Below are 13,843 nucleotides of genomic sequence, written 5' to 3'. Positions count from 1 at the left end.
TCATGCGGCTGTGGTCTTTTAATTATTTTTGTTGCGCTTAATTTGGGGTGTTAGGTTATCGTTTTTTCTGTTCTTTTATTGTTTATTTCCAACCTCTTAAACCCATGTGTGCATTTGCCTTCCTGTCTCGTAATGAGGCGGCCTAGGAAGACGAGATGGAATGGTTTTTGCACGCTGTAGGTGCCTAAATTCGTTGTTAGGTTAATTTATTTTTCTTTGCTTCAAGATTAATCCATTTGTCTCTAATACTTGCGAAAATTCATATCTGAACTTTTTTTCCTTGTATGTGCTGCGAACTGCGGGCAACGCAGCCTTTCTTCCTTTCCAATTGGCTGCACATGTTACTGTTTTCCGCCGCTGCCAACCTGTACCCCTCGGGCCTTTCGGGTGTCCCAGTAATTAGGTTCCCAGTTTCACAGCATTCGTGGGTTGGATTCCCGGTACCTCCCTAATCACATTTCTTTCTTGAAGCGCACACTCCCCACACCTGCTCGTAGGCTCCTTGCCTCCTCGCCACTTTCCCGCACACTTCTTGGCCTAGCATTTCCCCCCCTCCACTTTGCTGATGACGATAGTTTTCTGGCAACGCTTCACGGCAGAACTAAAAGCTTAAACATCTCCGCTGTTAAAAACACTGAAGGGAGCAAGAACTAACTAAGGCACCAAGGCCATTGTAAGGATTTATAGCCGCAAGAAAGGCTGCTTTCAGCACTGTATCAGCATTTTCATTATAAGAGCATATTATTGGCGCTTACCTCAAAGTTCTGCCTAAAGGCATTGTCTTTTCATTTACATCTCAATTAGCATTATGTCCTTATTTGTTACAGCAGAGCAATGGACATCTCAGCTCAGCCTCAAGACAAGCTGTCTTTGGCAACTGGTTGTAGTGCAGCGCAGAGCCAGAATGAAGCCACTCCCGAATTGCCAGTGTTATCGGTAAGCCACTGTTTCTGCACCTTGTGAAAAAAAATATCGAGAACTGCCTTCAGCTCAGGTATTGGTTAAGAAGGGGAGAGGCATAGGAGAGGTGAGTGAGCCCAGATCCCTGTTGGCCAACTGAAAATCATGGAGCGTTATCATCCCTGCATACCTGTCCCCCTGTCGCACCTTGCTCCTCTTCACCCAACATCCTTGTCCATCTCAGGGGAGCTAGCCGCTGTCTATGTCGGGCCAGGGATGAATGCTGTTGCCCTGGCGGGGACACTTGGCTGATGCTTCCTGTGCTGTACAAATTTGTTTTGTGATTAAGGTTTAGCACGAGGGGTAGTGTCTGCATGGCCGTCGCTGTGGGTACACAGTGCCAGTGCAAACTAGAAAATGACACTGTTTAGCTTGGTACAAAACTTGGAGACAAGCAAAATTTTTGAGACAAAAGCGTGCAGAAAAGCATACAGAAAGTCATAGTGCAAGTTGGGGAGCACACGCTGAGAAAGAGAAGCAGCAGTGCTGTAGGAGGGTTCTGAGAAAGGGTGATGGACCATAGAGCATTCCAGATTGTGGCCTTGTATACGTCGCCGCGTGGGCTCAGAGCTTCATTCCACACAGCAGTGTGGGACGATGCACCAGGTCCTAGTCGCAGGCGGGAAGACTGAGAAAGTGCACCACTGCTGTAGAGGCTGGAGCAGCCAAAAATGCTGCTTTTTTCGTAACCGCTGTTGGGAGGAAATGGCTGTGGATGAAGCCGTTGCAGCAGCCCGACGAGAGCAACATGAAAGTTCAAGAGCAGATCAACAGCAGGTCCCACTAAGTTTTCACCTTCGCATTCTTAGAAAGCTCTAAGCATCCCTCGTCATTTTTTACAACAAACAGCTTTTCGTTGTTTTGCCAATTTTTCTTTCTTGAAGACAATTCCCACGAACAGTGCAGGTCAAAGTTCACGTTGTCTGGTTGGTGTTGAGTTGTAAACAGTTCATATGATGTCTAGGGTCAGTAAGCTGTGTAAGCTGAGCCTTATGTAAACTTTAGTTGTGATGCTGTTTGTATTCAAGTCCAATCCTGAATGAACTTGGTTGTCTGGCTTAAAGGCCAATGGCAGGGAAAATTTGGAGCTATTGAAAACCCTATGTTCGTACAGTTTCACTGAGAATACTGGAAGGTGCAAAATGTGACACCTGTGCTATGTGCGTGCAAGCCACAAGAGACCACGTAACATAGGCGATTTTGAAACTGAAATTGAGAAAAGCACAGCCTTTACAGCCAGATGAAAGTGATGTTGCAGCTGATGAGAGGGAGCGCCCATAAGCTGGGCTGCTAAGGTGAAAGCAAACATACAAGACAACCCTGGGAGAAGTGCGCCAAGCAGAGCTTGACCGGTTCTCCGTCTGCCTGGCTGGCCAGCGAACTGGGCAGGCAGGAATGCCACTTCCACTTCATCGCTGTTTGCACACCGTGCCAGCAGGGGCAGTGTTGTTTGCTACGGAGCCATTTTATATGCTTAATGTTAAACTGATAAAAAAGCATTTTTACAAGGCTACCAGCCATAACCCAGTTGCTTTAATAGTACCTAAAGCACGTTCAAAATAAACTTGGCCGAAGTAAACTCTCACTGCAATTGACCTGTAAAGTTGTTAGCTAAACGATTGAACTTAATTAAGCGTTGGCCTTTTTTTTCTATTTGTATCCTTTCATGCTATCGTCGCTGGGCTGCAGAGTAATTAGTATTTGCCTTCAAAGGGTGCATCTGTTTGCAGTTTCTATTTCCCCTTCTTTTAGAAAAATGCAGCTAGAAAGCTTGCCCGATACGAAAGGGTGGTTGCTGCTCGGCGAGCAAAGCGCCGGGAGAAGAAGTTGGCCCGCAAAAGCAGATTGGCTGTAGCAAAACAGATCGGAGAATCTTGTGTGCAGTCAATTTCTGGTAAGTAATATCTTGTCCCATATGGATTGCAACTTTTACTGTACCAGAGGCTTCTTCCAACATAAGCCTGTTAGCCATTTGTCAGTTTCATGTACATGTGATGCTTTATTTTTTTAATTCGAAAGTTTGCCCTGCAGCGTAAATGTGATATTTTCGATAGACACATTTTATAGGATGGTATAGCATGCACTGTGTCGGCTTTTGGCAAAGAATGGCCAAAATGTGCATAGTGATATTCTTGATAGGATAGGTCTCGTTTTGGGACCAAGGGTATTGGAGTAGCTGCAAACACTTTGTCAGTCTAGTATAGAATTTAGTGTTGGTTTTGACTTGTTTTTCTGTTCTTATTTTTTTACAGTTACATATTTGGGTCTGTTTGTTTTCATGCTTTTGGCTGTTAAGTTTTGTAGCTAAATGAGTATGGATTTTGCAGTCCAATGTTCTGGTGTCCATCCTGTCGTGCCAGGCAAGAGGCCAGGCACTAGTGTGACAGAGCCATGGCAATGGGCAGGCTCTTTGGGACAAGACGTATAAACACAGAAAAAGAAAAAAGAAAGAACACCCCATAAAACGAGCGCCCTAGACAAGCGCTGTAACCCTTATGGCTGCTCTTAGTCCCTTGGCCTTCTTACACCCAACTTGTGTCAAGCCTTGTAGCCTTGCCATGGCCGTCTCCTGCTCAGCTGAGCTGTTAATTGGTCTTAAAAGGTTCACATGTTTCCTCTGGGCACTTGCAAGCTATGCAACCATATGACTTCTCCTTTCGGCAACGATGGGGCATGGAGTGGGCCTGTGTGCCATCGCTCCTATTCCTGTCCCCCTTAGCTACCAAAACTGAAACTGATGGAAAGGAAGGCTGTTGCCAGTAATTACCTGCAAATTGCTGACCAGTCCGGAGCTGTGCTTCATGTTTGGCAAAGCAGAATGTGCTTTGGTAAACAAGCAAACTAAACACAGAGCAGAATTAACACTTTGTGTCATGCTTGTTAAATCAAGGATGATGTCTCATTTTTGAATGCAAGCTCTTATTTGCTATGTGTTTTCCAAATGTTCATAATGTAATGGAAGCAAACATACGTTGTTGCTAATGTAGAGCATTTAGCTTCATGTATAAAGATATGCGTAGCATTCACATAAATGAAATTTGGTATGATTGTGTAAACTTTCAAGTAAAAAGGGAAGAAAATAGACAACAATGACCGCGCAGAGAGTGGTCTTTTTTATTGCCTGGTATTTCTAACACTAGCACCCCCAAAAAATTGCCCGTGGAAAGTTTTCCACTTTAGCAATGTAAGAAAACCTTTTGTCTCGTCAATGAAGAAAGCAAAACGAGTCATGTGTGCATTATGCACCGTTAACTTGTGTATTGCATTCAGCTGTTTTGTAGCTCATGCTGTCTTTCTGCTGTTGGGCATGTAGGTCACTGCAACATCAGCCACTGCTGCCATTCTGATTTCTGACCATTCAGTTTGCAGCATTTAATTGGGCAAGTTTTCATTGTGTTCCTGAGCCTGAAATTTCTTACGTCTGGTACTTTCCTGTTACTGTGTTCAGCAACATTTCACAAGAGAATTGAAATATTTGATAGAAATGTCTTTCTCTGCAGACACACAGCCTTGTGTGTTGGCTTGTTTACTCATTTTGTTAACAAAATGAAATGAGATCCCACCTGCCATATTTTACGGTGGCTGCATTTTGTGCCAATTTGTATGCGAAAATACTGGCTTAGATTGTCTGATTGTTGGAGTTCAACAACCCGGGGCGGATTGAACGAGCTCTGTGTGAATTTAATGAACTCATATCTGACATTAGGCAAGTTTCAACTGTGCTCATCTCCATATGATTTTAAGAAGAACTAACTCTGTCAGCTGTCTGTGGTGACAGGTGACTAGGGTCAAGATTTTTTATCTGTGAAGATTTCCCTGGTCAGACATAAACTTCTATACATATTCATTTCAGTGGTGTGCACACTTGGTATGAGCTGTGTGCCACCAAATCACATCAACTGTTTTTTTTTTTTTTTTTTGCTTTCTTCTTTTATTAATTGTAAGGAAAGATATGTGCGTGTTTTTAATGTCAAGGCAAGGGTTTCAGAGCCCTGGATTTTGCTTTGTTTGACCAGTAGTAAAGTGACTTTGTCCTTGAAGGGGAAATATGTTTATGAATCATGTTTGAAAGGACTTAAGTTCTCCTGTTCAGCAATAATGTGCAGGGAGAGTGATTTTTTGTTGCATTATTCCAGGTATGTACCAAAAGCCGAACAGGCGACTGCAGGAGGAGTCAGCCAACCATAATACTTCGGCGAGTTCTGAAAATGTGGCTCCATGTGTGTGCATTGACATGGGGCACACTGACTCCATGAGTGATAAGGTGGGTAGATGCCATGGGCTCGTATCTCTGCCAAAGCTGTGTACTTCTGTAGCTTGCCAAAAAGGTTCTGTAAAGAAGCAAAATAGAGATAAAGAGCGAGTTGGAACTTGGGGACTAATTAGCCCTTTCGGTGTCACTGACGTACTGGTACAGTTTTGCATTTCACCTCCGCAGTGTCACTGACAAACCGGTATGTTCTCCATTGTGGGTTCAAAAATTTGCGCCATAGCATAAAGCGGGCGCCCCTGGACTGTTCGTGCCATCTGTCGAATCTTTCTAGTAGCTTGTAATTTTCACTCGCTAGCTCTCTACGACAGTATATTAAAGAGTACGGAGCGACTGCACCCACCTTTCGTTGCTGGGGGGCTTGGTCGCTCCGCGCACTGTACTCTGTCAGGATGAGTGACCATGTGGCACGCGTGCGATTGCGGGTGCAAGGGTTGTTGTGCCATCCGCAAAGGGTTTCTAGGTTTCTTTTTTTATTTTGCTCCCGCATGTGCTAGGGTGTGCCAGGTTAGCCCAGTGCGCCGTTGCCTCTCCAATAGACCAAAACATGACTCAATCGCGGCTTTCGCTCGCTCATTTCTATGCATTGGGCGGGCTGCTGAAAGTGCTCTCTCCGTGTGCGCGGTTACTTTCGGATGGCGGACCGCGCGGGGCCTTCAGCTGCGGACAGGAGCGATGGTTCTTCGATTCCGATCCGAATACGTGCCGAGCTCAGATTCGCATTCCGAGTTTCTCATCTGGGGAGGGGGTGCGAGATCCACAGCGTCAGATTCTGATATTGAAACGGTGAGGTCGTCCTGGAAGCGTGCACGGCAAACTGAAAGTATCTGGAAGGAAAGCAATTTCTCACCCACGCTCTTTCCTTTAGACGTGTTGCGTTCTGGACGCTATCATAGTCAAATAAATCACTGTGTTCCTTCCCTCATATTTTGGGAACCAAGCCGACACTGGGGGTGCGTCACGGCCAGAAACACCCGACAGTGAAAGGGTCAAGGATAAACAGTTTGAAAAGTATCTTTGTTTTTACATAGAGAAAATGAAGTTATTCATTTTGCTGTGACCATTCCTCTGCAGTTTTAGTATGTTCCCAATTTGCTGACTGCCGATTGAAAACTTGAAGATCGAAAACTTGACTCGAAGGTTTAATTAAGTTGTCTTTTAACTGCAGCTTCCCGACAGTTCAGCGTGTCTTTCTTGAACATTCAAGGCCTTGCCCAATACTTGCTATGCAAGAGGTTGCTCGTTCGATTCCTGGCCACAAAGGCTGTATTTTAGATGGAGGTGAAATATGAATGCCACCACGTGTGCAATATTTATTTATTCATTTGATACATACTGCGTACATACATTCATACGCGCACACACACTCGTACAGATGCCGTCAAAAGTAATTGGAACACGGTTTTGTAAATTTACAGGAATTTCTTCTTCCAGAAACTCCCTAGCTGCATTGGTGTGCGTTTAAAGGAGTCCTCCCCAATAGAAAAAGCGTCCTGTAACCTGTAAACCGGTAATAGCTGTCACAAAGCGAGTAAGACTACTATTTTGTGATATTCACCAATCCTTGTTCCAATTACTTATGATGGCACCTGTACATACATACATACATGCATGCATATAGTACATACATACATTAAATATTCCCAAATGACATGAAGGGATACACAGCACTTGGCTATAACATAATTTTTAGTAAAGCCCAGGTGTAGGTTTGGTGCATTAAAACCACATTAGCAGAGTTACTTGATTACTTATTGCTTCTGTTTGCTTTACTTATCCCGGCCGCAGCGGCCGCTTTTCTGATTGAGGCAAAAAGCGAAAACACCTATGTGTTCGAGATTTTCGTGCGCGTTAAAGATCCCCAGGTGGTCAAAATTAATCCGGAGCCCTCCACTACGGCGTGCCTCATAACCTGTGTAGTTTCGATGCGTTAAGCCCATAATCAATCAGTCAATTTGGCCACTTGTTACTTCTATTTTGCTTTTCTAAGTACCTACCACCTCGTTGCGCTCCTAGATATACCCAAAGCGCCAACCCATCTCAGTGGCTTAGGCATTGAACTGCTGAGTCCGAGAATGGGAATTCCATTATGGTCGTGGCGGCCCTTTTTCTGATGGGGGTGAAAAACGAAAATGCTCGTGTTTCGAAATTTCAGTGCACATTCATACAATCAAATGGAACTAGAGGCCCTTCTACAATTGCCGTCATGTTTCTTGGTGGTGGCTTAGCCTGTCGGTAGCCACCAATCGTGCCAACAAGATTCTGCGATGTCATAGAGAATTCACAGGAAAGTGGCTGGGGAGTCGCCACTGCTTCATCTGTCTTCTTTATTATCTCGATTACTATTTGTTTGAAGTTTGAGACAAAATTGGTATCATTGCTTTCGGGACAAAGCAGTCTTTTAAGAGAACCAGACTTGTATTTTGTCTCATGGCCCCTTTAATTTGCCGAGGGGCAGTGTTTTCTCTTTATATATATATATATATATATATATATAGTGTGTGCATGGTCAGCATTTTTTTTTGTATGCTAATATTGTGCAGTGCTAGAAGAGGATATGCTGCTGTCTGCGTGTTTTTTTTTTTTTTTTTGATGTAGAGCTCATAGTGTGCTACCTTGCAACCTGCTTTGAATATCTTCACGCCAGCACCATCAGTCTGCTGTCGCTAACTTGCAGGCGTGCCACACATACCTTTCTCATGCCTACATGCACAGCTGCATGAACATGAAATCACTAACATCAAGTTCAAGTGCTAAATTCTATCGTATCATTGTGAGACATAGTAGGGCAGTGTCAAGAAGCAGCGGTAAACAATTTTGTATTCGCTGTGCAAACATCAGGACCTCTTTCATATTTTGCTCATCTGCTTTGTTGGTTGTCTTGGCATTACCTGATTATTACCTGTTCAATGCGGGACATCGTTTATCATCCCCGCTCATCATACGGACACAAGATAGTAGATTATTCTTTGTGACCCTGAGGTACACTCGTCAAAATTTTTTGGGGACACGATTTGAATGATAAAAGTTGATTTTTCTGCTACCTGGTGGCTAAGCTCCTGCTACACGTATAGTGATGATGCTCGAAAGCATGATGTTTCGCTTACGAGTATAAATCAAGCATTGAGCCATCAGGCAGCAGAGAAATTAACTTTGATACTTGAAATCGTGTTCTGGAAACTTCTGACTCCAGGTGAACATGCAATGCTATCCATATGCATGCCACAAGCACTTAGTGGACGCTTTCAGTGCTGTCTCCAGTGCCTGGATTTTTTCTTCATTTAGTGCAACCAAATTGAATAACTCAACACAATAGGGATTTGCATATGTAAAGTGGGGTGCTAATATTTATATTTTTTTTGGCCCCACTCGCTTTGGGCATGAAAACATTGTCACAAAAATAGTTACCCCTATTGGAGTTCTCTTTGTTCTGTAAAGGAGTGATCCTGCTCGACATTCATCCTTCTCCACTTTGATGTTTCTTCATAGTTTACCTGTTCTTCTCCAATGATATTGCTCTGTGTTTTTATATGTCAGTAAAAGTGCAAAGCGGTTAGGATAGAAAATACAAAGTGGGATAATGTATTTACTTATGTGATTTATACACAGATTTTGAGCTTGCAGGGAAGAAAAACATTTCTTGAAATGTCATGAAAATTGATATTCACATGGCTGATTAGCACAGTGTTAAGCCCGTGTCATTGCCTTTTAATTAACATGTGTCAGTGCAGCATCCCACCCATGAGTGGCCACCAATCAGCATCCATCTCATCTGTCTCCCTCTTAGCCACCTGCTTTCTATAAACACATTAAAAAGGTTTTCCTGAAAACTATCTTTATTAAATGCTTCCATGTGTGCTCAAACTAATGCTTTTGTAGCATAAGCTACACTGGCCGAGGTTGAGCAGTTTCGCGTGGACCTTGAAGGGCCGTGCTGCGCAAGCGCGAGGAGCATTGGATTGGATTGGATTGGATTGGATTGGAAATCTAATCCAATTGGAGTTCGGGTGTGTAGAGAATTGGGTCTGCACATTCGCCGGTCTGCACATTCCAGAGGAGTGACTTTATAGCCGCGGCAGACGCACTGGCGCCGGTGCGTGCCCAGCTGTGCGCCCCCGTTGAGCAGTAGCCAAGTCTGGCGCAGCACCGGAGTCGCTTGATAGCCATTTCGCGTGGCTCCTGGAGAGCCGTGGTGCGCGTGCGCGAGGAGCTGTGACCGGACCGGACCGGACTGGAAATCGTTTTACCGCGGGATAATCAGCTAATCCTAGACAACCAGGAAACCTAAGAATAACCAGCTGAATTTTAGCGCACGCGACGCATATACTGGCATAGAGCTAAGCCACTGCTAATTTTTTTTTGCTTCAAGTAATTAGCTAATGGGGAAGAAATAACTTTTAGATAGCCAATTTATTTTTGCAATTGTGAAGTTGCAAAGTGTTGCAAAAGAAGCACCCAGAGTGGCAGTTTTGGCAGAGATTTTGCTTGCAGGGGAGATTTCTCCGTGCTTTGAATAAGGTGCACCAAATTTAAACAACCAGCTGCTTGAAGGAGAAATGGGTTGGAATAACCCAAGTCCCCCTTTGCATTTAATCTGAATATTTTCCAAATGAGTGGTCTTCGCCCTGCACACCACTTTTAGAGGTTATGTGCAGTCACTGACCGTGCTTGCTCGCAGCTGCAATTACACGCTGTGCAAATGTTTCGATGTTTTCAGCATTTTCGTTACTGCATCACAGAATTTCATCCAGCATTTCACACCTCCGTGAAGCCTCCATTATGTTTCATTAACATTACAACATGCACCTCACTACTCCTAGAGCCGAATCTCGGCGTGCCAGTTTGCAGAACAGCTCAAAGGAGGAAATGTGATAACTTGTTCTCAGCATGCATGAACAACAGTGATAAAACTGAGATAGCATTTTGAGGCTGATCTGAAAGCATTCCACCAAAATAACAGGCAGTATGTAACCAAGGTCTAGGAGTGCTTCTGCTCCATAGTCTAGTTGTAGCTGTAATAATTTAAACATATCTTAACCTCTTCAAAGGGAAGGGAATCTAGCCTTTTTGAAATGCGATTTTTGTTTTGTTATACACTTGCGAAATTCTTGAATTCTGATCTAGGTGGAGGTCCTGACAGAGGGAAGTTGTTTTATATGGGGCGACTGATTTCACTCTATTAAGTGTCTCCTGTGCCCTGCAGTGTAAGCTGTGCCTTGTTTCGAGACTGCTGCCTGTCACATATCTTATTTACCACTGTGGTGTAATAGGAAAACTTGGGCGGGCAAAATAGGAGGAAGGAGTTGCGTCTGTGCAAGTGACGGTGCCTTCAAAACAGGTCATCATTTCCTTGTCCATTATGCCTACTGCACTATGAATAAAGCAAAGCATTGAAGATGTAGCAGAAGCAAAAAAAAAAAAAAAACTCAAGCCAGAAAAAGAAAGTGTAGCAGTCAGGGCTGCATTGTGCTAGGAAACAAAATGGCTCGCAGTGTAATGGCAAAATTTTTAGGTAAGAAAAATTGTTGTGGCATAAGTATGGTGCATCCGTTATTTTCAGCGTTGTCCTGTGCTGTGTTTTACCTCAAACAATCGCCTTTTTGCAGGAGCTAAATAAGCTGTCATCGCAACTACGTAGGCTGTATGGCTCTAACCGCCATAGTTCCACACCACTTAAGCTGTACTTCACACATTTCCCATCGTCTTGTCGGCTGTACCAAATCTGTGTTGAGAAACATCAGGGATTTGAAAGATATTCGGTGAGTGGACTTCTTTGTTGCCCTGAATTTGCCCCCAAGCTTGTGCTGTGTGCGAGAAAGAAAACGGAGGGGGGATGGGGCCGGTATGAACACACGGCTCATGCTTAGCGTGAAGAAAACAAGGACAGGACACAGGAGGCACTTTGCAGCCAGCCAACCATAGCTGCTCAACAGAAAGACAATTGAGTGTAAAGTGGCATATTCAATGTGCTAATTGCACTGAAGAGGTGCTGCATGGGATTCCACTATCGTCTGGCACCACTACCGTCTGGGATCGCGAAATAGTTTTATAAATCGGTGATTCAAAATATGAAATGTGCCCATCTGAAGCGCTCACCTGATAACTCTGCACATCACTGAGAGCTTCCCAAGATCGTGGCAAGCCGTTGCTAACTTATTTGTTCGTCAAAGCATGGAAAATGTGAAACACAGCACAGTGACCACCGCGCTTCATTTAGCATGAAAAAAGTCCAAGAGCTTGGCTTGCCCCATCCTTGGTGTCATGTATTCCTCAAATTGTCGTCAGGCTTATTTATTGACTTCGTCAAATGAGAAAATTCAGTGCCGGCCCTTGCGCCACAACAGTGGCGAATCACACTGAATGCTGACACAAGTTCAGCTGCGGTAGGCTGTTAGGAGTGTCGTCAGCCTCACCAGTAGGGTCTGCTTTTTCAGTGTTTGGCAATGTCTGCCACGCACTTTGTTGCGATCCGCCGCAGCCTGCTCGTCGTGATCAGCACTTCCCAACTCACGTGCTGTTGCGCCGTCTGGGATGGAGCATGGCAATGCTGACAGCTCTCTAAATTCACTCTTGATGCACCCAAAGCTGTTGTCTTCAGTGTCTGAACACCTCTTGTCTGGGGTCACCATGAAGCAGCTTGGTGAACCAGTTGCAGGAACGCACATACAGCATGCTCCAGAACGGCTGGATAGTGCTGCCTTCGCCTTTATGTCAACTTTGTTGCATAGTCTTGCGCTAAAAAGGGCTGTAAGAAATTTTGCGTGAAATTTTGAATGCCTCTGCAACCAACAACCTCTTTTTACGGCCTCCACCCGTAGAGTGATGTTTGTCTTCGTCGCTAAACTATTCTGACACTTTTTTGCAACCATGGTTCCGAAACGGGTGACAAGGCGCCACAAACTAAACAAATGCACACCATGCCACGCAGGTTTCCCTGCACCAGCAGAGCCTTTGGTTGGTTCCTTCTATTTCTTTATTGCCTTTCGAATGCAATCACTCCCCGCGTTCTTGTTACCATGTAGCTGTCCCCCATGCTGGCACTGTGAGCAGGAGTCGGAGGCCACTCAAGCGACGCAACACTGCCTCCCTCTCGTCAAGCACAGCAGCGTGCATGAGGAGTCATTGCCAGAGCCTCATCAGGAGAAGCGCACTTGCAAGGGCACTTGGGGTGCGGCGTTTGATATATCATACACGCATACAGCAGCACTATACTTTTGCATGGGATTGCAAAGGAGATGTTTAGACTGTGCAATATATGCAGCAATTCTATATATCCGGGTTTTGATATATCCGGAATCAACTGTAGCTCGCACGATGTCCATCTTTGTCGTCATGTCATCGGGCATGTTCGTTTTTGTGTTGCATTATCTAATCGCCCGCTTGTGGTAGTGTTGATGACTTTTTTCACTTAGACATGTTTCTGCTCTGTGATCTAGTATCAAAGGAGAAGCAGCCCCTGTGTAGAGGTTATCATGGTCAACTGTTATTGTATTCCAGGTTGGCTGCTGTAGGGCAGGTGTGAGAAGCAAAATGCAAAGCTTTGTGAGCTGACGTGTTCTTTCTGTGAGAGTTTAAAAAAAATGTCACGTTTCTTTTCAGGTTCATCAGACAGATAGGTCGAAGACATTATTCATTGAACTTTCAGTGTAAACATATTTAGCTACATTCTTGTAAAAAAAAATAATGTACTCTGGCATGTCATTTCCTTGACTCATCTAATTTTGAAGCATTAGCTGTACATATAATTCTGAACTTGTTTGTTGCGTTTATTGTTGCTCTCTTTGACGTTGCGATTTCTTTTTTTTCTAAAGGTGGAAATGAGGTCAGAAAGTCATGTCAAGCTGTTCCCCAAGGAGTCGTTGCTTTATTTAAGTCCAGATGCTCCAGATGCTCTGCCCACTACGCCCCTAAGTGCCGACACAGTCTATATTATTGGTGGCCTGGTTGACGAGACTGTACATAAGGTACTTGTGGCACCATTCCTTTTCCATTTATTGTGCATATGTGTACATTTAGGTAGTACAATGTACTTATATGGATCTTGGTGGACTAGTGAAGGGTTCCCTCATGTGCATGCGTAGCATCACAACAGTGAACTTTGACAGGGTAGGGCAGATGGTGTAACTACACATTTCGTGTAAACTTTTTCTCTCCCCCCCCCCCCCCGTACATAAGGTACTTGTGGCACCATTCCTTTTCCATTTATTGTGCATATGTGTACATTTAGGTAGTACAATGTACTTATATGGATTTTGGTGGACTAGTGAAGGGTTCCCTCATGTGCATGCGTAGCATCACAACAGTGAACTTTGACAGGGTAGGGCAGATGGTGTAACTACGCATTTCGCGTAAACTTTTTCTCTCTCTCTCTCCCCCCCCCCTTTCCCTCCACATACACACCACAATCCTCTGCAGTTCTTCTCTTTCATGCCTAAACTTTAAGCTAAAGCTTTAGGTGATAATACAATAGAATGTGAGTTTGCAAAATGTATATAAAAGTTTAAAAACGTACCGTTTTCCTGTCGGTAGAAGAAAAAGTGTTCAAACCCTACTCTGGCTCTACTACCCTGTTTCTAGTAAAGGCACAGCGAGAGTGCTGGCACCTTTGGTATG

The 13,843-nt window shown here is 44.3% G+C and overlaps 1 protein-coding gene across 4 annotated transcripts in view; it reads left to right on the top strand.

The window, feature by feature from the left end:
- Window positions 1-13,843, top strand: part of LOC144137679 (tRNA methyltransferase 10 homolog B-like) — a 50,607-nt gene that overhangs the window by 10,734 nt on the left and 26,030 nt on the right. For 2 of the 4 annotated variants that reach the window (XM_077669620.1, XM_077669622.1), the window contains exons 4-8: window positions 828-936; window positions 2,713-2,854; window positions 5,097-5,224; window positions 10,837-10,989; window positions 13,042-13,194. In XM_077669620.1, the coding sequence (XP_077525746.1) occupies window positions 835-936; window positions 2,713-2,854; window positions 5,097-5,224; window positions 10,837-10,989; window positions 13,042-13,194 (678 nt within the window). In that variant the 5' untranslated portion in view covers window positions 828-834. The remainder of the gene's footprint in view (window positions 1-827; window positions 937-2,712; window positions 2,855-5,096; window positions 5,225-10,836; window positions 10,990-13,041; window positions 13,195-13,843) is intronic. The other 2 variants (XM_077669621.1, XM_077669623.1) reach the window with 2 other exon arrangements.

The sequence above is a fragment of the Haemaphysalis longicornis genome, unplaced genomic scaffold, assembly GCF_048455015.1.
Source record: "Haemaphysalis longicornis isolate Haplotype H1 unplaced genomic scaffold, Haemaphysalis longicornis Haplotype H1 scaffold_438, whole genome shotgun sequence".
NCBI classification, from domain to species: domain Eukaryota; kingdom Metazoa; phylum Arthropoda; class Arachnida; order Ixodida; family Ixodidae; genus Haemaphysalis; species Haemaphysalis longicornis.
The sequence above is the reverse complement of the archived record's forward strand: the minus strand, read 5'-3'. Positions and strand labels throughout refer to the sequence as shown.